The sequence below is a fragment of the Numenius arquata genome, chromosome 1 (genome assembly GCF_964106895.1).
Source record: "Numenius arquata chromosome 1, bNumArq3.hap1.1, whole genome shotgun sequence".
NCBI classification, from domain to species: Eukaryota; Metazoa; Chordata; class Aves; order Charadriiformes; family Scolopacidae; genus Numenius; species Numenius arquata.
In genome coordinates, this window is record NC_133576.1 from 46,958,358 (window position 1) to 46,984,007 (window position 25,650).

At 38.0% G+C, this 25,650-nt stretch overlaps 1 protein-coding gene across 5 annotated transcripts in view; it reads left to right on the plus strand.

The window, feature by feature from the left end:
- CASK (calcium/calmodulin dependent serine protein kinase) overlaps window positions 1–25,650 on the plus strand; it is a 215,905-nt gene that overhangs the window by 50,194 nt on the left and 140,061 nt on the right. For all 5 annotated transcript variants that reach the window (XM_074149918.1, XM_074149927.1, XM_074149944.1 and 2 more), the window contains exon 2: window positions 1,745–1,857. In XM_074149918.1, the coding sequence (XP_074006019.1) occupies window positions 1,745–1,857 (113 nt within the window). The remainder of the gene's footprint in view (window positions 1–1,744; window positions 1,858–25,650) is intronic.

Consider the following 25,650-nt stretch of genomic DNA (forward strand, 5'->3'; position numbering starts at 1 on the left):
GGAAAGAAAAAAATAAGTCATGGTTATGAGAGAGAGAGGTAGGGGTGACCACGAGTCTGATCCCTCTTGGAGCTGCATTTTCAATGCTTCTTTTTTGATTTATGATTCCTCTACTATCTCTCCTTGGCTGCTCAAAGCATGTACGCATATTCAGGTGGATGGGCAAGCTCACCAGCCCAGACTTGAGGGAACCAGGAAATCTAGAAGTAGCTTGGTCAAGACTAAGAAATATTTATATTCATAGAGTTTTATGTGAATGAAAAGTCGTCAGGGGTCTGCCTATAAGTATGCCTATAAGCATATAAGGATATGGTCTTGTCAGGCATCTCTACACTCTAGTGATCTACTATTCTGTATCAGCTTATGTTAAAAGCATTATTTAATGTCTTCAGAAAAGCTTTATGTGGGGAAAAACCAGTGAGGATGAAAAAAAAAGCATCATTTTAATGAAACACATTTAGTTTCTAGTAATTTATGTCAATTATGAATGGGAACAAGTATTGCCAATGTTATTCCAAACCTGTGGTTTAGATTTTGAAATGTTTTTAAGTTACCATAATTTAAATCTGCTTATACTATTTTAAAGCAATTTTAGTTTAATGGATACTAAAAGTGTAAGCAGAGGCTTGGGACAAGACAGTGACACTGATCTATATAAAATGAGACTTAAATATTACTTTTTGAAATGGGGAGGGGGAGGAAGATTCCAAGCCAATAGCTGTAGTCCTTCAGATGCCAAATGAAGTCTGTTGAGCCTTTTGTGTTTACAGATATAAGTGGATTTCTATGTATTAGAATCTTAATCGAACATCTTTTTAAAAGTATCTGTGGTAACTGTTGGTAAAAGACCAGATACTGAATAATAGTGAGTTGTGGGATTCAGAGGAGAAAACATCCATCAGTACAGGGGATTTCATTGTATGTTACAGGCAAGGAAAGAGGGGGAAAAAACAGGTATTTTCTTGTATAGTTAGTTCTGTTTGAGCGCATCAGCATAATTCACATGTATGCAGTTGTGCTAATAAATATTTTCCTTGTTTGTGAATGTTTAGATTCATGTTCTGTGTCAGAAATGATCCTATCTCAAGAAATCTTTGCAAATGCGTTGTTGAAAGTGTAGAAAAATTAGATTTTAGCTATGGGAGTACAGTTTTGGTAGTGTGATGAATTACATTATTTGAATCATCTGGTATGTAAAGGAATACCAAAAGCCAATTATGAAGGTCTGTAAGTGCCCTCAGAGGGACATTTCTCTCTTTTCAGGGAACTTCTTATTTTGAGAATTGTGTTACTTTGCAGTCTCATTGCTCAGAAACTAACTTCCAGTTCACTGCCTGAATGGAAGAATTTGTCTTTTAAGCTATATTTAAGCATTTATTTCACTCAGCAGGTGAATGTTCACTCAATAGGTGAACTACTGAACAAAGTCCACTTAAAATTTAATAATAATGTGAGTATATTACATAAGGTTTCTAAAAGTGTAGCCTTTCTAAAGTGGCAGGGCAAGAGAATATGTCTTTAATATAGGAAAATACAAAACTCGTTTGGTGTTCTTTACACTAGTCTGTAGTTAAAATTATTAATTTTCCATTTAACGGACAGCAAGGATGAGAAGTATAAGCTTCTGTGTAAATACTACACTTGAATGTTGGAATCCGAACTTTGTTTAGAAATAACGGAATTGTAGCTGAAAGCTTAAAAGAGAATGGGTTATTTATTGCTATTTTTTGTGTGTGTCTTTCAGGGGTCCATTCAGCGTTGTGCGGCGATGTATCAACAGGGAAACAGGGCAACAGTTTGCTGTAAAGATTGTCGATGTAGCAAAATTCACTTCAAGTCCTGGATTAAGCACAGAAGGTAAGAAAGAACCATTAAGCAATTTCTAAGCAGACAGGGGTTTTGATTTGTCAACCTTTTCTGTGTTTGCTTACTTTGTAAGATCCTTTGTGTTTTATATTTTTCAGAAGTTTTAAGGCGAGGTCTTATATCTCCATTTAACTTGATTTAAATTAGTGTATGCATTTCTAATCTTTAGTAGTTAATACGGCTATTCAGTTGTGATAATACATATTGGAAAGAATAGTAGGTCTTTACTAACTCTTAAGCCATTCCTATTTCTGTTTGGATATTTATTTTTTTTTTAAAGAAAGTGAATTTCTTAAAAATAATTCAGAATCAAAAAGCATACAAAGGAAGTAAAGTAAGAGCACACCAGTTTTGTTTTTACTAGTCTACATTTGGCAAGTAATTTGCTATAAAACGGGTGAAAACTTGCGATTAAAGTGTGTGAAATTTTATGAAGAACTGTATACATTTTTCATATACTCAGGATTTAAAAACAATGCTGCAACTCTTAACATTTCCTATTTTAGGGTAAAACAATGCATCTTTTCCGAGTTGGATATGCAGCTCGCACATAAAGTGCTTCTTTTACACTATATGAAAACAAGCATGGTAACTGAATGACAATCACTGTGTATTCCATATCCAGTATATTTTTGCCAGAGATCATATTCTTTTGTACAGTAATGTTTTTTGGGGATTCCACTTGTGCCGTCTAAGTCCTTATGAACCCAAGTTCAGCAGCAAAAAAGGTCAATGACATTTTAGGTAATTATAACAAACAGTATTAAGCCTTAATGGGTAGTGTGATGGGCAAGGTAAATCTCAAGTCTTGCTTCAGATTTTACGGAGGATTTTCATTTAAATCTGATAATGCCATTGCTAGTTTCTTTTTCCTAGCCCTTCAACAAAATATAAGCCACACTTAATATTCAGCTTGTATATAGATGTATCATGGTTTTAGCAGGTTATATCTAAACCATCACATTTTGAGCTAGTGCATTTTTACTAAAATGATTTGGTATCTTTTAAAGAAGTTCTGCCTGTATCTAGTCTTTTTCTGAGCCTCATCTTAACTACTGATGCTAGGACACATTTCTGGCTTCAGTGGAGTACTGCTTTCCTCACTCTGTGACAGTAAAAGTCAGCCTTTTGGGGCCATGAAGAACTTGCTGAAAGGGAGAAATAGTAGACAAAGGAATAGGGACTCATCAGAAGGTAGAGAGAAGCCAATGGGTATTACAGGTTTACTTAAAAAAATGAAGGATGGCTGTTGATTTGCTACCTGGGCCTAAAGAAAAGGCTTGGGAGTATACTAAGAAATTTTGATTTTTTGATTCTACTTGTGTTACATGGATATATTTATAATTCAACCTGGCAGGTCATTGAGTTAACAGATCATAAACACTTCCTGCGTTTAGCATTTTTTTTTGTTTTCTTTTGTGGTTTTGGGGTGGATTGGGTTTTTTTTTGTTCTTTGTTAGGTTTGGGTTTGGGTTTTTTTTAAGGTTTTGAATTGCTGTGCATCAGATTTGTAATATTAAGACACAGAAGTCATATGAGTGAGTGTGGAACAAGTCCTTAATTCTACATAAGAATCTGAGCCTGTTTTTCACAAACGATTTCCAGCTTGTGTACTCTTTATTTTGTTTTTCCTCTGTGGGTTTTTTTGGTTGGGTTTTTTGTGTTTTGGTTTGTTTTGGGTTTTTTTTTTGGTGTGGGTTTTTTGGGGGTTTTTTTTGGTGGATCTCTCCTCTGTCCAGGTTTTAGGTTTATCTTTTCACAGATTTTATTTTTGTTATACTTTTTTGTTTGGCTTATTTCTGATACAGCATTCCTTAACCACATTGGTGGGGAGCTATGATGTTGGTAGCTGCATAAAATAACTATTAGATAACTTGCCTGGAAGGAAGCTATGTTTGTAGATTGTGTTAAAGTGTAAGCTGGAATGGAATAGTAAGATTAATCCTTAGGAACATTCTTTACCTTTAAACTTTTGACCTCTACAAGATCATTTTGGTCTTGAAGTTTATCTTTGTACAACTTTCCACCTCCAGTCTTTCTTTGAGGCACAGGAGTGGGAGAATGGGACATTCTACACATGAGGGAGTTCATGACAATTCCTTCCATTAATTTCACATACATGAAGAGTGTTGAGAGGTAAAGGGCCCACACTTATGATTAAATCTAAAAAGTCTCTGGTCTTGAGTGCTTTTGCGTAAGTACCCATGTGGGATGAAATGTGTGTATGGGTAAGAACTTCATCTTTGCATTTGTCAGCAGTGTAGTACTCTTGTGGAAGGGCAACCAACTGCATAGTAGTCTGTTGCAAAAGTGTAGCCAGCAAGTCAAAGGAAGTGATTATTCTCTCTCTTCATCCCTTGTGGGATCATATCTGGAGCGCTGTGTGCAGTCTTGGTTTCCCCAATGCAAAAAAACCAATAATGTACTGGCATGAGTCCAACAGAGATGGACTGAGAGAACTGGATTTTTCTAGCTTTAAGAGGGGCTAAGGTGAGATTTATTTAGTGGTGTCTTCAACTACTTAATAGAAAGGGTATAGAGCAGATGGAACCAAACTCTTCATATAGGTGCACACTGAAAAGATAAGAGGCCATGCGGACAAGTTGCAACATAGAAAATTCCACTTAGAGACAAGGCAAAAAAAAAAAAAAATTACCCTGTGAGTGGTAAAACTGCTACAAGTTGCACAGAGAGATTGTGGAGAGCATTCTCAGAGATGCTCAGAACTGGGCTGCATGATACCCTGAGCCCTGATCTAGTTTGACCTGCTTTGAGCAAGTTTGGACTAGATGAGCAGAGAATCTACATGATTCTGTGATTTTGTGGTATTAGTATCAACAGTCTACATGTAGTTTGTGGGGCAATATAGTTTTAATACTATTTAGGGAGAAAAGTTAGGCTTAACAGTACTGTGCTTAGAAAAGGGTTAAATTAAAACTGGGTTTGATAGGATACTTCAATTTTAAAAATAGTTAATTTTAAACTGGCTTTGGTACCATGTTTAATTGTAAGGGAGTTTTGATACAGTGTTTCAATTTCTTTAACTTGTGAGATGGTTGGTCAAGGAATGTAGAATGTTCTGAAAGGACTATTTGCTAGTCAAAAAGTTCATTAAAAAAAATAACATTATTGTAAGAACTCAGTATATTAACTGCCTTAACCAGAGTAACAAAAGCAGTCAAGCTGGAAAAATTGATGCTTTTCTAGGCTAATCTGTGTTTATCGATTGGTACTACTGTGAGTATTCATGGTATTTGATAGAGAAGCCACTAGCTTGCAAGGCAAACTTTTATCTAGTATAGCATTCTTTCTGTAAGGCTGCTCAATACACATAGAGTATATAGACATGGACATCTCAAGTGATTTCTATGTCTGTGTGAATCTCTGCAGTGGTCTGATAATAGGACCAAAAAAAGTAATGCTATGTAACAATGCCTGACAGCTAAAAAATCTAATTTAGGCTAAATTCTATTGGATTTAAGTATTAGTATTCATGGTCTTGCATACTGTGTGTCATCAATCTCTGCAGTGTTGTAATTCAACCATATTAATGAAGTATATTGGCACCTTGTCAGTGTTCAAGTAGCCATGTGATCTACTGGATTAATGTTGGCTACTTTACATGATGACAGATTCTACTACAGTTCACTATGCTTTCATATCACAAAAAAATTAAAAATAGACATAAGAAAATGTGAAGTTTGAATATTTTTAGATGTAAAAGAGACTATTTTGTACAGTTCAATTCAGAGGATTCATGTGACTACTTGATGCTTTCAGAAGCTAGTTTAGTCGTTGAGGTCTAATAAAAATATCAGTGTAAGTAAACTTATTTTCAATTACATCTCTTAGTTGCTATACACAGAACTTTTGGTATAGAAAAATGTAAAAACCATGTTCCTTATTTCTGAATTTTTTACAGCTCACACCATAGTTACCTTTTACTGTCCATTTCTTCTGCTTCTGTCTTCACATCCCATGCATTCTCTTTTTTTTTTTTTTATTTTTCTCTATGTGGCTTGTGTATCTTGCTTTTAATTATCTGTTCCAACACCAAGTATCTGTAAGTGCAAACACTATTTCTCAGGAAGAGAATGATGATTGATTCTTTACTGCTTAGTAAAAGCCAATATACGTTATTTGTGTGCCTTTTCTTAATGTCAGATTGCTCTTTTGTAACATGCTGAGTGTTTTTTAAAGTAATTTAAAGGGCAATGTCCCGTGCTTACAATGCATGTTGTTTTTCAAGATTTAATTCAGCGTATATTAGATTCAGTTATCTGTAATTCATTTCAATAGAAATGTCCTCACAAAGAAAGTGATTACCATTAATTCCACAACCTTCTAATAGGCTAGACCTTATTTATTAGGCTATGTATCTGTACAGGTTTGTATGCATGCAAGCCACTGTGAAGCTGAATAGATGAACTGATAAGGAAAGATTCAGGTTTCCTTTAGAATGCCAACTGGTTCTACTGGAAATGAGATGTGAAGACAGTCTGCAAAATTTTTTGGCTGTGACAAAGACCAAAATTGTAGCCAAGAAAGAAGAGTTTTGAATATAGTTCTGGGCTACTGCTAACACTGAGAGGGGCAAGATAACTGAAACAAACTGGTATTGCTGTGGAACATGCGTTGTACGAGAAGAATTCCAAAATTATTTCATCAGGGGAAAACAAATGTGGAAGTTGGCATCAGTTTGGGTTTTTTCTACAAAGGGCCCACAGATCTTTTCCTTGACATATTTCCAGGGTTTGAGGGAGTTTCTTACAGTTGAGACCTTACTCTTGTTCTGCTTATTTCCTTAAACAGTTTACCCTTGTAGGTTTTTTAAATTTTTTTTTTTTAATTTAGACTTGCCTTTTTTAAATCACTTTTTCAGTTCGGTTCATTTGAAAGGCTTTGTTTAATTCTGAGTAAAGATGCACAGCAGAATATCTTAACCTTTTGATATTGGAAGGCTGTGATGAATTACAACTTATTTTTTGCAAAAGTATCTGTGTGTAAGATTCTGCACCTTGCTCCCTGTTTTTTCAAGGGTTTAAGCAAAAAAGGCAGTGTCAGTGTTGAGCTCCAGCCATTGAATAAAAATTATTTCTAATGTGTATGTCATCAAATTTCATCGTACTATACCATATATAGATTAGATTTGAAGAAAGAACGAGTTTGCCAACTTATCTGGAATTTTTGGTAGTTGTCAATTCTGTGTTGTACACAGATCAAGGGAAGTTAGTTCCTTCTGTGTGGCATTATCTGTCACACACCTGAGCTGCTGTGTCCAGTTTGGGTCTTCACAATTTGAGAGATGTTGAAGAACTGGAAAGGTCCCAGCAAAAGACTGTCAAGATAGGCAAGACCCTACAGCACATGATGGGCAAAGAGATGGTGACGGGGCTGGGTTCAGTCAGTCTGGTGAAGAAAAGGCTAACAGGGTGATATAACAGTGGTTTGTAACTACTTGAAGAATTAGAAAAGTGGCAGAGCCAAGTTGTCTTTAATAGTGACAGCCATTACAACATAGAGTAATGGCCAGAAATTGTTGCTTGGAACTTTCAGGTTGAACATGAGGAAAATTTGTCCACTGGGAGGGTAGTGCAGCAGGTACAGGTAGCCCAGAGGTTATGAGACCTCTGTCCCTGAAAGTTTTCAAGACTTTGCTAGATGAAGGCATAGCTGTCCTGATCTAGTGTTAGCAGTAACCTCACTTTGAGACAAGGTTGGATTGGATAACCATCAGAGGTCATTTTCCATGAGCATGTCTGTGATTTAGTGAAAATATGAGGAAGGCACCATTCTGGGTTTTCTTTAATCGAAGGCAGAAAATATGGGATAATTCAGAGAATGAAAACCTGGATCAGCTTGACTTTGCTTTTTCTTTTATTATTATTACTTCAACCCTATGAGAAACCTTAATCAAAGTGTTTAGTAATAGAAGTGGTGCAGATAGAACTATTGTACAGGAGCTTTCTTGAAAATTCATTGAGTGTGTATACTGAGGAGGTTGAGGCATCTGTTATAGGCTACAAAAATCACATTGTATTAGTGACATCTCTGTTAATAAGAAAACGCACTAATATGGAAGTTTGAAGCAAAGGTGTTCAAAATGGTGGTAGCACTACCTGAAGGAGAGCAAAGGATTTTGTCTACCTAAACTTCAGGAAGACCTTTGACACTGTCTCCCATAAGATCCTTATAGAGAAGCTGATGGAGTATGGGCTGGTTGAGCAGACAATAAGGTGGATTGAAAACTGGCTGAACAGCTGGGCCTAGAGGATGCTCATCACTGGCATGAATCTAGTTGGAGGCCAGTAACTACTGTTGTGCCCCAGGGGTCAATACTGGGTCCAGTCCTCTTCAATATCTTGATTAATGATCTGGGCAGTGGGACAGAGCGTACCCTCGGCAAATTTGCTGATGACACCAAGCTGGGAGGAGTGACCAGATACATCAGAAAGTCGTGCTGCCATTCACAGGGACCTTGATGGGCTCGAGCAATGGGCTGACAGGAACCTCATGTAGCTCAACAACTGCAGTGTATAATAGCCTGCAGGTGAAGAGGAACAACCCCATGCACCAGTACATGCTCAGGGCTGACTAGCTAGAAAGCATCTCTGCAGAAAAAGCCCTGTGATGGTCCTGGTAAACACCAAGTTGAACATGAGACAACAGTATGCCCTTGTCACAGAAAAGGCTAACGATATTCTGGGCTGCCTTAGGAGGAGTGTTCCCAGCAGATGGGGGGAGGTGATTCTTCCTTTCTATTCAGCACTGTTGAGGCCACAGCTGAAGTGCTGGGTGTAGTTCTAGACTTCCCGGTACAGGAGAGACATGGAACTGCTGGAAAGAGGCCAGCAAAAGGCTGCCGCTATAATGATGAAAAAACTGAAGCGTCTCTCCTGTGAGGAAGAGCTGAGAGAGCTGGGACTGCTCAGCAGGAGAAGTGAAGGCTTAGGGTGGATGGCTCTCCTGTGATGGGCCTGGTAGCAGCTGACCAGAGCTTTATTTGGGCTCTCCGCTGCCCCACATGCCATTGTCTCTCTGTGCTCCTTTGTGGCTGTGCAGATGAGGTTTCATCACATAACCTAACAGTGTTTTTCTTTTTTAAAACCTAGTTTAATTATAGCTGCCTTCTTGGTTAAGAAAGCAAACTGAGAAAGAGTTTGAGAAAAGCAAGTCTGTTAGAAAAAGAAATTTAGGTTGGAGGGGGAAGCAAGGATATTGCTGCTTTGGTGTTCCTAAAGTAGTAAGCAATGCCTGAAGCTTTTACCAGTACAGTAAGCCAAATGACAAAGGTGTGTTTTTTTACCCTCTTTGCAAAGCAAAGCAATGATTAAAGTTAATGCAAAGAAACCTGGAAATACCCTTTTAAAAAATTTATTATGAGAATGCTGTCAAGTCTTCATTCTTAAGCATTGTTGTCTTTAATCCCTTTACAAAATGCATAAGGTATGTCCAACTTCTGTTCTGAAAAATGAAAAAGCTTTCCAAAACACTTCTGTCTTTTTACACAGTCTGTACTCATGTAACAAAGCATGATTCTTGCCAATAGTCCAGAAATAAGCATCTAACTGTGCTTGCCATAATTCAGGCTGGTTACAAACATAGGGAAGATAATAACTATCAGCTGTATTTTCAAATGTTTTCTGTTTGGATGCAAGCATGTATTCTGTTCTGGTTTGTGCAATCAACAAAACTCAAGACTAATTGCAGCTGAGCTGCAATTTCTGTTAATTCATTGATCCAAAGAGAACCTTTTTTGACTCTTAAATGCTGGGATTTGTTGCTTTTGTGAATCTAAAAATATATGTCACTGTGATACCACTTTCTACATTTTAAAACTCTTACATGTATGACTAGTAACTTTAAGAATTTGAGACAACTGTCATTCTCCCCACTATAGAGTAATGGAATGGAAGATGTATAGTTTTAAAACACTTCAATCACTTAACTACCTAGAAGATAGAAGAATGAGAATATTATATCATATCTAACTAAGCACTGCAAGATAATTGCATTTTCTTCACGTTATAGCCTAGAAATTTGGGGGTTTTTAAGTGCCAAAGGCTTTAGGAGAGAGACCTGTTTTTAACAGCCCTGTGTATTACTGCAGTCTGTGCATTCTGAAGCAGTGCTTACTGTCATGGCTTTTTCCAGCTACAAGTCATTTATCTTCATGAAGACACTTATCATAGATACTCGGATAGCCTACTCACACTGAATATATTGTATATACTTGATTTCCTAATAGGAATCCAACCAAGAAATATTCACAGTAACACTAAGTAAATTGGCAATGTAAATAAAAATACTGTGACCTATAGTTGGTTTACTTATAATCTGTGACAGAGATTTTTCTTGGAGGTTGTTTTTTAAGATCACTTCATATATGGGTAAGCCTTACGATGTGTTTCTTAGTTGGGGGAGGGGATTGTTCTATGCATTTATTTTGCCTAAAATATCCAGTGGTCAAATTCTTTATTTTTTAAAGTTGCTGGAGAAGAAAAAGCCCAATTGCAAATGAGACTGGTGCTAAAAAGTAATGTTTTATTCTTTCAGAATGTCTTAGCATTTGTTAAAGCACTTAAATGAGGATTTATTTTTAATACTTTACAGAGCTGAGAGATTACTGTAAAGATACATTCCAAGTGCCACAGAAAGTTACTTGCAGAGCCAGTGATACAAACCCCAAGATTCTTGATGTTCCTCTAGTTTCCCAGAAGACTAACTAACTAAAGTTAGGTTAAAAAATACATTGTTTGATCTACCGTGACAGAACCAGTTATTATAGATTTCTTAATATCTGTCATTTTTGACATTGCCTATGGCATAGTGACAATTAACAGTTGCAGGTCCTGGTGAAAATATTGCCTTAGTTTATAGCATCATAAGTAGTGAAAATCGTCTATGAAATACTGCTTTTCCTGTGTAAGGTATATTTTTTTTATCTTTGCCAAATAAAGTAAGTATTTGAATCCAAGTTGCCACCACATAATATTACAATATGTATGTGTTACACATCCACGTTCTCAGGTCTGTAAAGGTTATCATCACTGTGTTTTCTTTTGTCCTTGTAGTTCTCTTTGAAAAGCTGTGCCAAACTGGAGCCTGTGTATCCAGCTCAGGGCTGCACAGGTGGGGTTGACGTGTTTGGAAAGAAGCTTTTCATCTCTGATGATGTAGTTTTACAAGAACCTCTATTCTTGTGCTGCAGAGTGATAGGGCACCTACTGTCTCTGTCTCTCAGACGCTTATCTATTTGAGGGGATAACCAGTAAAGAAACTAGTCTGCCCTGGAAATGTAGGATGCTAACATCTAAGATTATTAGATGCCACTTACCATCTGTGCAGTGTGTGGGTGAGTCTCACTGCTTTGAGTCTCCTCCCCTTCTCCATCTCAATAAAACCGGCAGAGCAGATTTCCAGCTCCTGGCTGCTGAAGGGGAAGGGAAAGCCCTGTGCCTTCAACTATGCAGTCCTGTTGCTTCATTTGCATTGGCTTTGGTACTTTTTTTTTACCTTTGGACTGATTTATTTTAACTCAAATTGGGGAAAAAAGTGAACAGAGGACTTGCGCCTAAGTGTCCTAGTCTCTGCTTTCTTGTTGATCAGCTTCTTCCTTCTTTTAAACACACCTTATTTAGAAACCTGTTAGGGTTAAAGAAGAATAACCTTGTTAAGAGGAAAGTGTAAGCAAGCATAGTTTGAATTTAATCAGCTGGAAATTTTGATATTGTTTTTAGAGGAAAATATTTCTGTATGTTTTGTATTAGTCTAGAGTCTGAGATAATTAACTAGGGTGGGATCCTTAAAAAATAGAAGACAGGTTCACCATGTGTAAGCGCTGCCAGTGACTTTAACATGAATGCAAGCTGGGGTTAGAGTAAGAACTGTAGGAGTGTGTCTTGAGAATAGCTGTAGTTGCTACCTCAGTTCCTTCCTAAATAGCTCATAGGTATAGTTTGTTTCATCTTTTTGCCTTAAATAACAGGCAAGCAGGCTAGCTGGAGAAGGTGCACGTACACAGTAACATTAACAAGGGGGTGAGAGGAAAAAGCCTCAAATCTTATCAAAGCTGCTACCCTTATCTATGCTACTGTCCATCTGGTAGGACTGGTTAGCAGCTAAATATCAATTAAGGATTTGAAGATATGTGTTCCGTTCCAAAAATTGCCTGGATTACCAGACCTTTTCCCCCCAATTTCCTGGTTTTGGTCATGTCTTGTTTTGTTTGTGAGTGTGGAGCTGTCTGTGTGATTTGCTATTCTTAAGGGCACTGCCTGGTTTACTGAAGGCACTCATTCAGTTGGGACTTGCTGCTTTTTTGTCATCATCCATTCCTTCCCCTGTCACACAGGCAAAAGAAGAGTTTACTCATTTGGGAGAAATTTCAATCAATTTAATTTATTGTCAGTTAGCAAGCTTTTAATTACTGGTTCTGGTAGTGAAACAAACACACACAAGCTTAAGCAAAACATCCCTTGCCTCCTCCCTTCCTGGTCTCCATTCCCCTAGCTGCACGTAGCACTCAGTCCCTTTGGAAAGGCAGTGGGCAGACGAGAGATGAGGTCAAGTGAATGCTGGTTCCTCTCTGGAGCTGTATCTTTCGGCCCTGCTTGGGCTGCTGCTCTCTGCTCCAGCCCCTGCTCTCTCCTCCTGCTCCTGCCTGCTCCTTTTTATTTCTGGCTCCTCACTCCTCCCACTCTGGCCTTGTTCTATTTATTGTGTCTTGTTTTTTGGTGCTTACTGCCCTCTCTTAATCATGTTTTTACAGAGGTTCTGTGAAGACCCGTGATTCAGAGGTGCCGCACGTGCGGCTGATGGGACACAGCTGTGTCCTGTGGTGCATCCATTGGCAGCCTCCTGCTACCAACACCTCATCAGTTATGCCTAATACACACACACATCCCACTCTTTTATGATTTTGTATGAATTTGCTCTTCTTTTCTTCTTTTTGGTCTTTGACAGTCTTGCTTTTTCACTGTCCTATTTGAAGACTTGGTCATTCACTGTTGTCAGGTAATGCTGGGCTAAATTGATTACAGGTGAAATACAGCTAGTCTTCAGTGCAGTGTACTGTTTTTTTCCTCATTTATCCTTTTGTGTGTTACAGCATAAGAGAAATTTCTGCTTTGGTTTTGTTGTATTTACTGACTTCTGTCTATGGAGCATAGTTTGTAACAATTTTTGAGGAATTACGGCCTGTACTCACTAACAGTCAAAGCTATTCACTGCTTCAGAGCATGGTAATCTGTGTTGCAGGTGCTGGTCTGAGGACTGAGGGCACATACAAGTGCCAAGATACACGACGACCTTTGAGGAAAAAATGTATTTTTTTAATATTTATTCTGGTTTTTTATAAAAATAATTTACATTTTGAAAACTTTTTCTTTTTAGGTCTTCCTTGTTGTGCCAATCAGTTTCTTCAGGGATATAAAATCTGATAAGGGGAGATAGTTTCTTTATAAAATTGGGTATCTTCTGGGTTAGTATTTAGAAATGTTATGTTGTAGAAGAGAACTTTAGAGCTGGTGATGCTGTGGTGACAGTTTGTTTGCTGATAGGAAGGCAAGTTTATATCTGGAATCAAATATGTACCCTCGTGTGACATTGCAGTAACTTGATTTCCCCTTGCACTCAGCACTGTTCTTCACCTATCACCTTTACCTCTTGCAACAGGATTGCTGGATTTGCCCAAGAGAAGTAGCTCCTCTGAAGAACATCATGTCAGATGAAGGTGTTTCTGCTACCCTTTGTTTTTCTGAAATTGTGATTACTCTTCCTAGTAACAAGCCTGGGACCTTCAGTTCCTGTACATGCTTTGCTTCCTCAGCTGTATTTATGATCCAGTGTCCCAGAAAAGAAATTAATACAATTGGTCTAGTTCTGAGGATACTTGTAAAGAGTAGGAACTGCTACACTTGAGAGCAATGGTTTGTTGAGATGATGCCGGCTTCAGGATTTGCTTCATCTGTCTCAGAAGATTCTGTCCTCCTTTTGTTATAGTTAGTATGGAATTTCTGAGTTGTGTATCGCCACATATTTGCCACACATGTTTTGTAGATGCTGGGTGGCACTCATGGATAGCTCTGTTTTCCCCTTCCTGCTATTAATGAGGATCTTTCTTATGGGGAAGATACAAGTTCCTTAGATCGCCAAGTGGACTAGATTCTGGCTTAGTATTCCTACAGATTGCACTTTCCACTGCAATTGTCTGGGGGCTGTGAGAGCTTAAAGAATCTTGATTCCAATGAAAATTGTTGGATGTCTGGCAGCAATTCTGGTCGTGTGTTAGTAGGAAGTTAATTGGTGTTCACTTAGATGTTTGCATATAAGAAAAGTTGAACCTGTTGAAGGACCCAATTCCCAACAGAGTTTAGAGATTAAGGACTATGATGGGGCAACACTTACATTTTTTTGCAACGTGATATGTGTTATTACTTATTTTTGTAAATAGTGATCTAAGTAGCTGTCACTTCTCTTGAGGGTTATGGGGAGGACAAACTTCCCTACAGTTAATTCCTCTCATGCTGTTCTTTAAACATGTGGTGTTTCCTCCAGTATTCTTCCATAGATGAATTCCACCTATAACAGGATGTTAGCTTTTGCCACAGAAGTACAGGTTTTTGAGAGCACAAAAAGTTATGTTTTACATCACAGACCTGCAGAAGAAACTTTTGAATAACAGGAGCAGATTCTTAAGGCAGGCACAATGCTCTTTTCACTGATTCATCTATGGGAATATCCATTCCCACACACTGACTCGAGAGGAATAATGACTGCAGTAAAGGTCTACTGTAACATTGTCAACGTGGACCACTTTTCAATTGTAAAAAATACACTCTAAGGCAGAAAGTGTGTTGGTTGCCTTGTTGAGTAATATCTCCAACCTTAGTATTTGCTAAACAGCCAGTTGGAGCTCCATTCACATTTTAAGCAAGGGGTATGCTGTGCTTAAGTGTCCATTGTTGACAGAAGTGGTCTTACAGTTTGAGGGATTCCACTCCCAAGAAATGGTGATTATGAGCTCCTGGAGTCTCTCAAATCTGATTTAACAAAACCCAACCAACCCTGCCCAGGGAGGTGGTTGAGTCACCATCCTTGGATGAGTTTAAGAGTCGTTTAGATGTAGTGTTGGGGGATATGGTGTAGGGAGAAACTTTGTAGAGTAGGGTAGATGGTTGGACTCGATGATCCCAAGGGTCTTTTCCAACCTGAATGATTCTATGATAACAAAAACCACACAAACAACCAAAAACAAGCAAACAACAACAACAAAAAATATGGCCACCAACAAAAAACCCCCACTTAATTTCATGAAGACTGATTTTTTTTTTTTAACTATTCCTAAGTTTCCTTGAGCAGTGAAGGCTACATGTATGTTCACTTCTCCTCTCTTCTCTCCACCCTCCCACTGCTCTGAAATTGCTTCAACGTCTGGCTAGACTCAACAGGGAACAAAAGCAGGTGTCTTTGCAATGTTTCTTTTTCTGCAATTGTAGGGCATGCGTTCTGGTAGCACTGACTGGCAGAAAATTAAAAGTTTGTCTAGATTAACTTGTTCCTCCATTATTGAGATGTAAATTGTAATTGTCATTTGGTTTGTAGGCTTTTGCACAAGGGCTAACCCAGAAGGGTGTTCTGAGGTCAGGTAGTTTTCTTTGGTGGTTACAGCAGTGGAGTTTATTCTGTCCATCTGAACTGTTTCTGGAAAGGATGGCATGTTTCACGGATCAGGACTTAAACAGAGCTTGTAAAAACAAGCAAGCTCTGTTCTAGGCCTTTCTTTCTTAAGCCTGCTGTCTGGGTAGGTCGCTGTTGGATCCTGTTGCAACTCTGTGGCTCCTTAGGTCTTGAAAGATTATAGAAAGGGAAATTTTTTTCCCCTTTCATCTGATACTATGTTGATACTTTATTTCAATCTCCAAGTCCATTCTTCAACAGATTTTAACTACTCAAAGAGCGGACAAAGTCCAGCGCAAAGATTAGCTATTGCTGAAGGCCTTGTAACATAAAGTATTAGGTGATTATACCAAAAATGTGTTATAGTAATGAGGGATATGTGTATAGAAGAAGCAGAAGAAAATTTTTGAAGTTTTAAAATAAGAAAATGGAAGTTTTACTAAGCGTTCTTACAAGGTTTTTGTGCTTACTAATTACATTATGTGTAAACAATAGATTTCTATATTAAAATCCTTTTCCAAACTAGAGACAATGAATCAGCAGGAAACGGGTTTTATGTCATTTTTATCATGTGAATTTTATCAGTATTTTGGAAACTTGAAGATAAATTTGCTGTAAAAAGACAGCAAAACAAAAAAAATAATCTGTAGGGGAAATGGTTGTTACATTTGTGCCGTATTTACTTTTGTATTTACATACAGGATGTTAAAGTTCAGTCAATGTTTTCATTAAAATCCATGGGCCATAGTAACTATCTTCAAAGTTTAATGTATATAACATATAACTTCTTAGACTTTTGCTGCATGTATTTTTGCAAAAACTCTTAAAAATGGATTATGAAAGATATGTTATCTTCTGCTTTCACCATTCTTTGATGCCAGTATTCATTGCTGGCAACACTTGGTGCTTTTGTGTCTACGATTTCTTAAGTCGGCACAAGCATCACTTGAATAATATTGCTTGTGGTAATACAAGGTTTAAATGGATTTCAGTTTCATGATTTTCTGTGGCATTTGGAAAACGAAAGATGAAAGATGATTTAATTTAACAAAGCACATCTCAAGAATGTTGAAAAGTACAAAGCTTTAGGCTCAGGTTCAATGCTAAAGGTTCAAAGGTTTAAAAACGTGCTGAGAGCTTTAATTATTTTTTTTTTCATCTTAAGAATGTTATGATGCAGTTTATTCTGTTCTAAAATCCTACTTACCTAGAAAATACAAATAGGCTTTCCAAACTGGCTGTAGTGCGGGTAAAATATAGGATGTATATAAAAACTGGACGAATTTCTCTGTGCTCTGAGGCCATTTTATTTCCCTAATTAGTTGTTAATGGATGAAGATTTATGCAACGGGATGATTTAAGCAGCCAAATCTTACTTCTCTATGGTAAATGCAGACTTGAGATACTGATAATAGGAAAAAAGTGCAATAGTACAGATACAGTGGGATGTGTTAGAAAGCATGTGGATGTGCAAAACATGTATAGTGTGCTTGTATCTGTTGAGATTTGTGAACTCTAGCGTAATACCAGTCCAGAACTGGGCGTTTGAAGACTATCAGCCCTATTTTCTCGGCACTCTATTTCTGGGAGTGTTTATTAGCTTATCCACAGTTTGAGTTTAGCTGGGCTAATAAATCCTCAAAAATCAGGGTCACTGTGACTTTCAAGTGACCTTACATGAAACTAGCTCAGGTCCATCATGGTTTATTAATTCAGGTATTGACTGGGAGAGACAATACTGTATCATCATGCCCTGAAGCAGCATAGCTGTTTTGCATATACTGCATTTAAGCTAATAAATTCTGCTAGCCCTGAGCTGGCTCTTAATATTGTTGCAGATGCATAAACAGCTCACGGATTTGCAAATTTGACTTTTTATGTCAAAGTCACACAGGTGCATAACTCATCCCTTTCCTATAGTGGCAAGTACACCCCTCCCTGCCTCAATTTCTTACCTTCCTCTACCTACTGCAGTACTCTGGAAAAATGAGAACGTGGTTATGCAGCGTGAGACACACTGAACAGGTGGTTTCACCAAAGAGATTTGTGAGGGAAAGGAGGTCAGATTCAGAACTAGTATTTGCTTCCTCCTTCCAGGAAGGGATGGGGAGTACATCTCGTGCGACTAATTGTGCTTCTGATTATTTTCAGGATCTAGACAATGCTGCATTCAGTCTGAGAGTCATATGTTGTCATGTTAAGACATGGGTTTGGTTTTGTTGTGCAGACAGGAAAGGTGGTCTAAAGAATTTGTGGAATGAGTGCTGACCTACGTGAGTGTTATGTTTTGCATTTCCAAGTGCCCCATCACATCAATGAAATTCTTTATCCTAGTGGTATTTCGTGTAGACAGATACTTAATCTTCTTTTTTAACTTGTGAGGAAAGGAAATTTGGTTCTTTCTTTTAACAAAAGAACCCTGTAAACTCCTTCTTCCAGTGCTCTTATCCTCTCTGTAAAACAGAGCTTTATACGGATTATTATCAGTTATTCTACTTCTGGGGACTTCTGAAATATAATAGTGGACATATGCTTTGACCATTGCAAGTTTATTGTTGCTCTTGCACTTTTGAGGAAGAAAAATGGGCAGAATTTATAGGTTCTGTTCTTACTCTAATTGATCATCATTTCACGTTTGGATATCAAAGAAAGAAAATGGATCTCATGCGAAGTGTGCAGGAGTGAGATAGTACAGGTTAGTAGTTGGAACAAATTTGAGTCAAGCCTTTTAACACCTGAAGAAGGTTCATTCCGTTCTGAGTGCGTTTTATATGCAAGTACTATGAGTGTAAGTACTTAAATAATCTTTACTCTGTCAAGCAGGAGGAGCAATCCATTATCGCCAGCTGGTTACTGCAAGGCTTTATAGATCGATGTCAGTCCCTCGAAATACACTGTGACAGTGAAGGAAATTGTTGTATATTACTATGTGGTGCTTGCCATTGGCATCACCTGGAATTTCAGAGGCAATGGGAAAGTCCCTCGGAACTTAGTTAAAAAGCCATGCAGATGTGCTGTTTCTGAGTCTCTATCTCCTGCTTTCTGATACAATTTCCAAGTTTACAGATTGGAATAAATGGCCAAACTGTTTCTAACTCAGTTTTTGCTAAGTATGAATTTGAGGTATTTTTTTGTTCCTTGTTCATCACCAGATAATAAAGAGTAGAAATGAAATACTGTTTCCTTAATATTTGGGGGAGATTAAAGAAGTAAACTCTTCGTATCTGTATTGTCAAGAGGAATTGTCCTTTAAATATCATGAGAAGTGTGTGAATATTATGAAAGAAAATATTTCTCAGATAACCTTTAATTGCAATAGGATTCAAATCAGTTCATAGGCAACACTGGATAGGTTCTTTATGGGGATATGTGACCTCTGTCAGTTTTGGCTGTTCTACAGAGAAAAACGTAAGTGACTATTTGTAAATTTTTGCAGTATTTCCAGCCTGTTGTACAACCCAAGACAAGTTAAGCAAGTTAAAACCTTATTCCTAGAGCTGTGACTTGAATGTTGCTAGAAACAAGTTTGAGCTCATTTGCACCAGCTTTATCACTAACATTTGATTTTTGTGGAAAGAAAGAGGCAATGTGTTTTAAGGGCACTGGTTTCAGCAACTTAGAGGAGTATCGCGACTGCATGCACAAGCAGAAAAGGGAAAATGTGCTCTTTAAAGCACTACAACCTTTATAGACAGTATTTAAAAGTATTTTATGAATATGAGGAAGTAAGAACAAGTCTAGTTAAAACTTTGTTGGTTGAAAGTGCTGGTAAAGAACAAATTCTGAAGTGGTTTTTTTTTTTTATTATCAAATTAAGATATGCACCTGTTATACAAAACTAGCTTTATAATGTGTCAGTTAACAAACAAAAATAAAATTCTATGACTTTTGGTAATAATTGCAAAGAGAAGCATGTGCAGAAGTGGAGCAAACCAAAACTAACTTTTTTTTTAATCCTCAATTACTACTGCTTGGAAAGAGTTTTCTGGTTCCTGACATTGTTCTGTCACTGAACCAGGAAACAAATTTTGTTAAGGTTATGGTTCTCCAGCATTCAGACATCACTCTGCTACGGGATTTCCTAGTTAGACAGAATTGGTATCATCCTTAAAAGCTGCCAGATTGTTATCTATTACTTGGGGACCATCTCCACAACTTACTTTACAGTTTTTTTTTAACTCTAGATGCTGTTTGTCCTTGAGTTCAGCATGCTGTTGAGGGGGCTTTTGGTACTTGGGCTGTCTCAGTACAGCAGCATATAATGCAACTTGCACTGTTTTACCTGAGGAAAAACGGTAGAGTAACCTGTGCTACCACAACTTAAACATCGTCACTCACTGAGCTATGTGTCATTGTAGAATTAATTTCATCAGAGTAGGTTGATATTTTAGATGCTGGGTTTGCCTGGGTTGTCTAGACTTGATACGGGCAAAATAGACTGTTTACTTTCCAGCATTATTGAGCAGCTGGTTTCATATTGGCTGGCTATGCAGAGCCAGGCAGTTCAAGACAAGAGAAACTTTGATCAAAGCAAACAAATAGACAAGTAAATTTTGCCTGCATGAGAAGCATCTTAAGCAGTCATTTCCCTCTTCTGAGTGCCTTCAGGCACTCGGTTTCTGCCTGTGAGTGCTGAACAGCAGCAGTGTAATGGATTGTTTAACCCTTGCTAGAATAGGCGTTAGGGACAGTTTGTCTAGACTAGCTGAATCTGTTAAGAATAGATTTCCTTTGTGTCTTTCAAATTCCAGACTATTTCCTGTAAAATTGAGATTCTTTGTTAATATCAGAAAGTAATTTTCCCTCTCGTTATATTCAGGAAAAGGCAAGGCCACAGAAGAAAAGGCATTTCAGATAAAAAGAAAACTGCAAATATTATAATGATCAGCAACAGAAATAAATTAATTTTTCAGGATCGAGTAACATTTTTTTCTTGGTAATGTTCCGTTGCTTTTAAGGGCACTTATTTGATGTAATGTCATTACATTTTAGTACATGAGTACTAAAAGCCTCATTTAAAGGACTGCAAGGTCTAACCTTTAGTTAACCTGATGTGCCTAAGTGAACTTTTGGCCAAAATATTAGAGATGTCAAAATTCGGTGTAAAAAAATTCTGTCAATTGGAGTTTAACATTGTTAACGATGCTCTTGACACATTCTGAGAGATACATTACCTGTATTGCCCTGGGCAAAGGCTGAAGAGAAAACATAAAACCACACATACATGCACATATACACCCCCTGCAGCAAAATAAATCCCCCAAAATAAACAACATGCATGATTGATCTTTAAAGAAGAGAAATTCCAGTGATGTAAACTGAACTACTTGCAAGTTCTAGCTTTCCAAAGCTTTTTGCTGGACTTCAAAGCAATACACGCTGCTTTGTTATACTGTTGTGGATTAAACAAAGAACTTCTGGCTCACAGCAGCAAACTGTTTAAATGTATTCTAGTTGTGTAATATGATTATCGATGTGTGCAGTGTAGTAGATTACTGGTGTAATCATCAGCTCTGAATGGCTCGTTAGGCGGAGGGGAGAGAATGGTCTTTCACAGAATCTAGATAAAAGGGTTCTTAGCCCTCGGTGTACCTTAATTATTTTAAGGTGGCATACTTTTTTGTTGTTGTTGTTCTTAGGTCTGAAGTGTAATCATCATTAATCAGATCAATGGTATGAAACTGGCCAAACGTAAAGTTCTCTGCGGCTAAATAAATGCAGCTACCTTTTGTATTGAGTTGGTGACTACCTACCAGATCAAAGTAGGAGCTGCGATGCCACCTAGTGACAAATCTGTAGGTGCGCATGTTGACTTGGAGTTGCATAAACGTAGGATATTATAGAGAGGAAAGAGAAGTAGGACCTGACTTATTAGTTCATTTTCCAATTTTAATTTGAGTTTCAGTTAAGTATACGAAAGCATAAAGCTACTGCAAGTTAGAATTTCCTGATACTACTGTGAAATCTAGTGTTCTTAGTTTTCTGACTTCTTTAGTCTTTGGGAGGAGGACAACAATGATACAGACAGTCGTGATTTGACATATTGTCAAACATTTTAAGCTAGTGCTGCTGCTGAGATGAGCAATGCTGCTGTAATCTGGCCATTTGTTTCTATTGCTGTGCTGTATTTTGCTCTTAAGTGTTTGTGCAGATACCCAGAACTAGGCAGAACTAGTCTGGTTGAAAAATAGCTCTAAGAGGAGGGGCAAAAAGACTGTTTGCAGTCTGATCAATTCCTTGACTCTGTTTATTGTGCAGTTGCACAAGCAGTTGCACTAGCGTGAAGGGGAGAGATGGTCAGGAAGGGAAACTGAGTTGTCAGAAGAGGGAAAAATTGCGGCTTTTAATGGGGCTGCTAGTTTTAGGTATTTATCAGTTTTCACTACAAAAAACCCCAATCTGTGTAACTTTATGAAATTATGATCTTCCGGTCATTTCAATAGACAACCACCGTGACATTACAGCTGAGCATTTTGCGACTTCAGTCCTCCAGCCAGCATGTAGCATTTTTTACCAAATACACTTTTTTACACATTTTTTAACACCTTTTTTTTACATTTTTTACACAAAATTAGACACCTTGTGTCTAATTGTTTTTCTATTTTTTGTTTTGTTTTTTTTTTTTTTTAAAGAAGTTTCACAGCATATGCTAGCGGATCGGCTGCTGCACATACCCTTCTGATTCCCTCTGTTAAAGAATTCATCATATCACAAAGTGTTTAAAATTGTGGTTTGTAGTGTAACAACATGTGGTCTATGGTAATTGGGAAGGTGTGGGTTTCAGACTGTTATGCAGTGCTGCATAACAGGTGGGAACATGGGATTTAATATAATATGGTTATCAGTAGTGAACCCACTTTTGTAATTTGATTGATTGCTACTTCGAGTCAATGACTATTTTCAATTTCCTTTCATTAATTATTGAAAACAGAGCAATGTTAGGAGAAAAGGAAAGTGTTTCAGATTTTACAGCAGAGGTTCCAACATGTCTTAAGCAGCAACTCCATTTCTGTTTGGAAGTCCAAACTTGTGACGAAGAGAACCCTCCTTATTCCTTTTTAAATTAATTTATGGATTTTATAACACTATTTCTGATTATCACATCCCTACTTGAATGTGTGAAACACTTCTGAAACTGCTACTATGCAGCAGGGAGAACTACTAACAGTATTTTGAAATACAGATTGTGCATCTGAAAAAAAATAGTCTGGGGAGTGTTGGTTTCACTTTTCTGTGTTTTCCCTCATCTTCCTCTGTTCCCCAACCTCACTGAACCTGCTGTTGAATATAAACCGAGAGGACGTAGAATGTAGAAAATCTTAGAGGAGAGATATGGGCTTATCCAATCTTTGCTCCCGCTTGAGAAAGATTAGATTTGATTAATTTTCTTTCTTTCTTTGTGGTGCATGCTTTGTAAAAAGTTGCCAAGGATTATCATTTAATTAAATGAAATCAAATTATTTGGTTTTAATTATCTGCAATAGCAGTTCTTTCAGATATTCTTAAAAATTTTTATTAGTTCAAGTTGATTCATTACCCAAAATACACCATCTTATTTATGAAACATTGCTTATTTGTACAAATAAGCAATAAAAATGTGGAAATGAGTAGAAGGAAGGAGGGTTTGCTTTCATGGACACAACTATGCAACCAACTTACCATGTCTGTCAGATATGTGACTATGGACAAGTCTGGTGGATGTATCAGAAGTTGTGAGAGAAAAGGAAAGGAAAATGTTTTTTCACACCCACTCTCATGTTCTTCATAGCTGATGAACTATGAACTGAAGAAGCAAAATTGCCTTTTAAGTCTCCTAAGACACACAACTCCAGCAAAAAAGCCATGAACATGCATATATTTATGTCCAAACACTGAGAAAGAATAGACTAGAAAATGGAAGTTATTCAGAATTTAGCAAGTGTCTATGAAGTCTGCGTCCACAAAATGGGGATTTCCATAGGTTTCTGCAGGGGGGGCTCAAAAATCGATTCTGGTTGTTGAGTATTAGCTGTAACTGCATTCTGGTTTTCTTTCTTCATGTCATCATTTTGTTTCCAAATGCTACAGTGGCGTTAAAACAAAAGGTACTGACAGGAGATGGATTATCTCACATTGCCATTGTAATTGTTGATTACCACGGTGTTTTTATCAAGGGCATTCACAAGCTATATGCATTTGTTTCTTTTTAGTGTATGTTTTAAACATATTTGTTAAGGTACAGATTTGTTATACAATAAAGGATTTGGTGATGATGGAGACACTTTGCAGGGGAGGGTGTGTGCTTGTACTTGTTTCACAACATCCTAAGCAGCTCCAAGTGCTGGCTTTCATAGTCTTTCTTACTTGCTTTCTCCTTCCAGGTTCCATTCCTTTAAGCCAGCTTCTATACTTGAGATTGCTCACCGAGCCATTTCACACACTAAGACTGCATGACGCCGAGCTAGTGAAGAAAAAAAACTGAATGTTTTTTCATTGAGTTAACACTGAAATGGTTTGGTGTGTGGTGTGACAAGCTGCAGGCTGCTGCACAGTGGAACAGAGGGCAAGAATGTGTGTGGGATGAAGGGAGAAACAGCCAGCAGTTAAATCAGCTGGGCTACCGTGGAGCTTTAGCCACCCCAAAGCGTGTGGGAGGGGAGGCAGGAAAGCTTTTACTGCTTGTTGAGGCAAGAAGTCATTAACTGGTCAGATGTATCTGTGTGATGAGGAGTCGGTCACATATCCCAGGAAGGCAAGCAGTGCAGTTTTAATTAAGAGAAAGGGGAATACTTTCTTGTGGAAGAAAAAAATAAAACATCTTCAGGGCAGAAACATCACTGTGGTTCTGTAGGATAAGGGTTTCATTGCCAATGTCAGTATAGGATGTTCCAACCTCCAGCTGCTCATTCCTGTTGCAGTTTGTTGGCTGTGCTGAGAGCTTTTATGACTTCCTTGCTATATTATTAATAATATAGCAATAAATAATATTATATAATAAAAAAGCCTAAAAGTAATTTTCACAGAGGAGCAAGAATGAGCAAACAGAGAGGGGATAGGGAAACTTTTTAAGCTAGTATTGCCCTGAAAGTTCATCTGTGTGGGCTCAGGTACAGTATGATTGGTTAAACTAGAGTTTGCTGTTGTGCAAGATGTGTGGTGTGCTTCTTACGTGCTATCTTGTGGCAGAGGTGTATAGCAGTATGCGCAGCTTGGAGGTAGTCATTTCCTCTGGAGCCCCTTGAAGTATGGTGTCTAGTGCAGTCTTAGCTACTAGAAAATGGAGCAGACCTGTATTAAATATAAGTGGCAAGTTTGTGGTAATGGGAGGCTGCAGGGGAGGCTTCTGTGGGAAGAGGCTTGGGGCTGCCCTGTGCTGGACACAACTGGTTCCAGACAGCTCCAACAGACCAAAGCTGAACCCATCAGCCATGTGTGTGGCACTTCTGTGATAATATATTTAAGGAAGGGTAGGAAATGCTGGACCAAGATGTGGGGAGTGTGGAACAAAAAGAAGGAATGCCAAGATCAGGGAAGGCGGAGGAGGAGGTTCACCATGGCAAAAGCAGATATCCCCTGCAGCCTTGTAGAGGGCCCATGCTGGAGCAGCAGAAAGGTGTGCGAAGGAAGGAGTAGCAAAGAGGAACCACTGTGTACTGAACATGACCCACACCCCCCTGCACCACTCAGAGTTGGAGGATAGAGGAGTCTAGAGTGAAGTTGAGCCTGGGAAAGAGAGGAGGAAATTTGTTGGTTTAATGCTTATCTTTTTGATTCCCTCTACCCAAATCAATAAGTATTTTTTTAACTGGCAATAAATTAATTTTGTCAATTAAGGCTATTTTGCCCACAATAGTAACTGGTAAGAAATCTCCCTGCCTTTATCTCAACCCATGAGCTTTTTTGTTCCTGTTCTTCACATTTTTTAACCCCTGGACTGCTGAGAGCAGAGAGTGAAAAAGGGCTTGGGTGGGGGTTTAGCAGCTAGACAAGGCTAATCCACAAGACAAAAACAAGGTATTTGTAGAGTGAAACAGTTGGTGCTGAGGTCTCAGTGTCTGCCTTACACATGCATACTTCAGGGAGCTATTTTGAACTAGAACTAGTGTGGCCTTGTGGCCTGTTCAA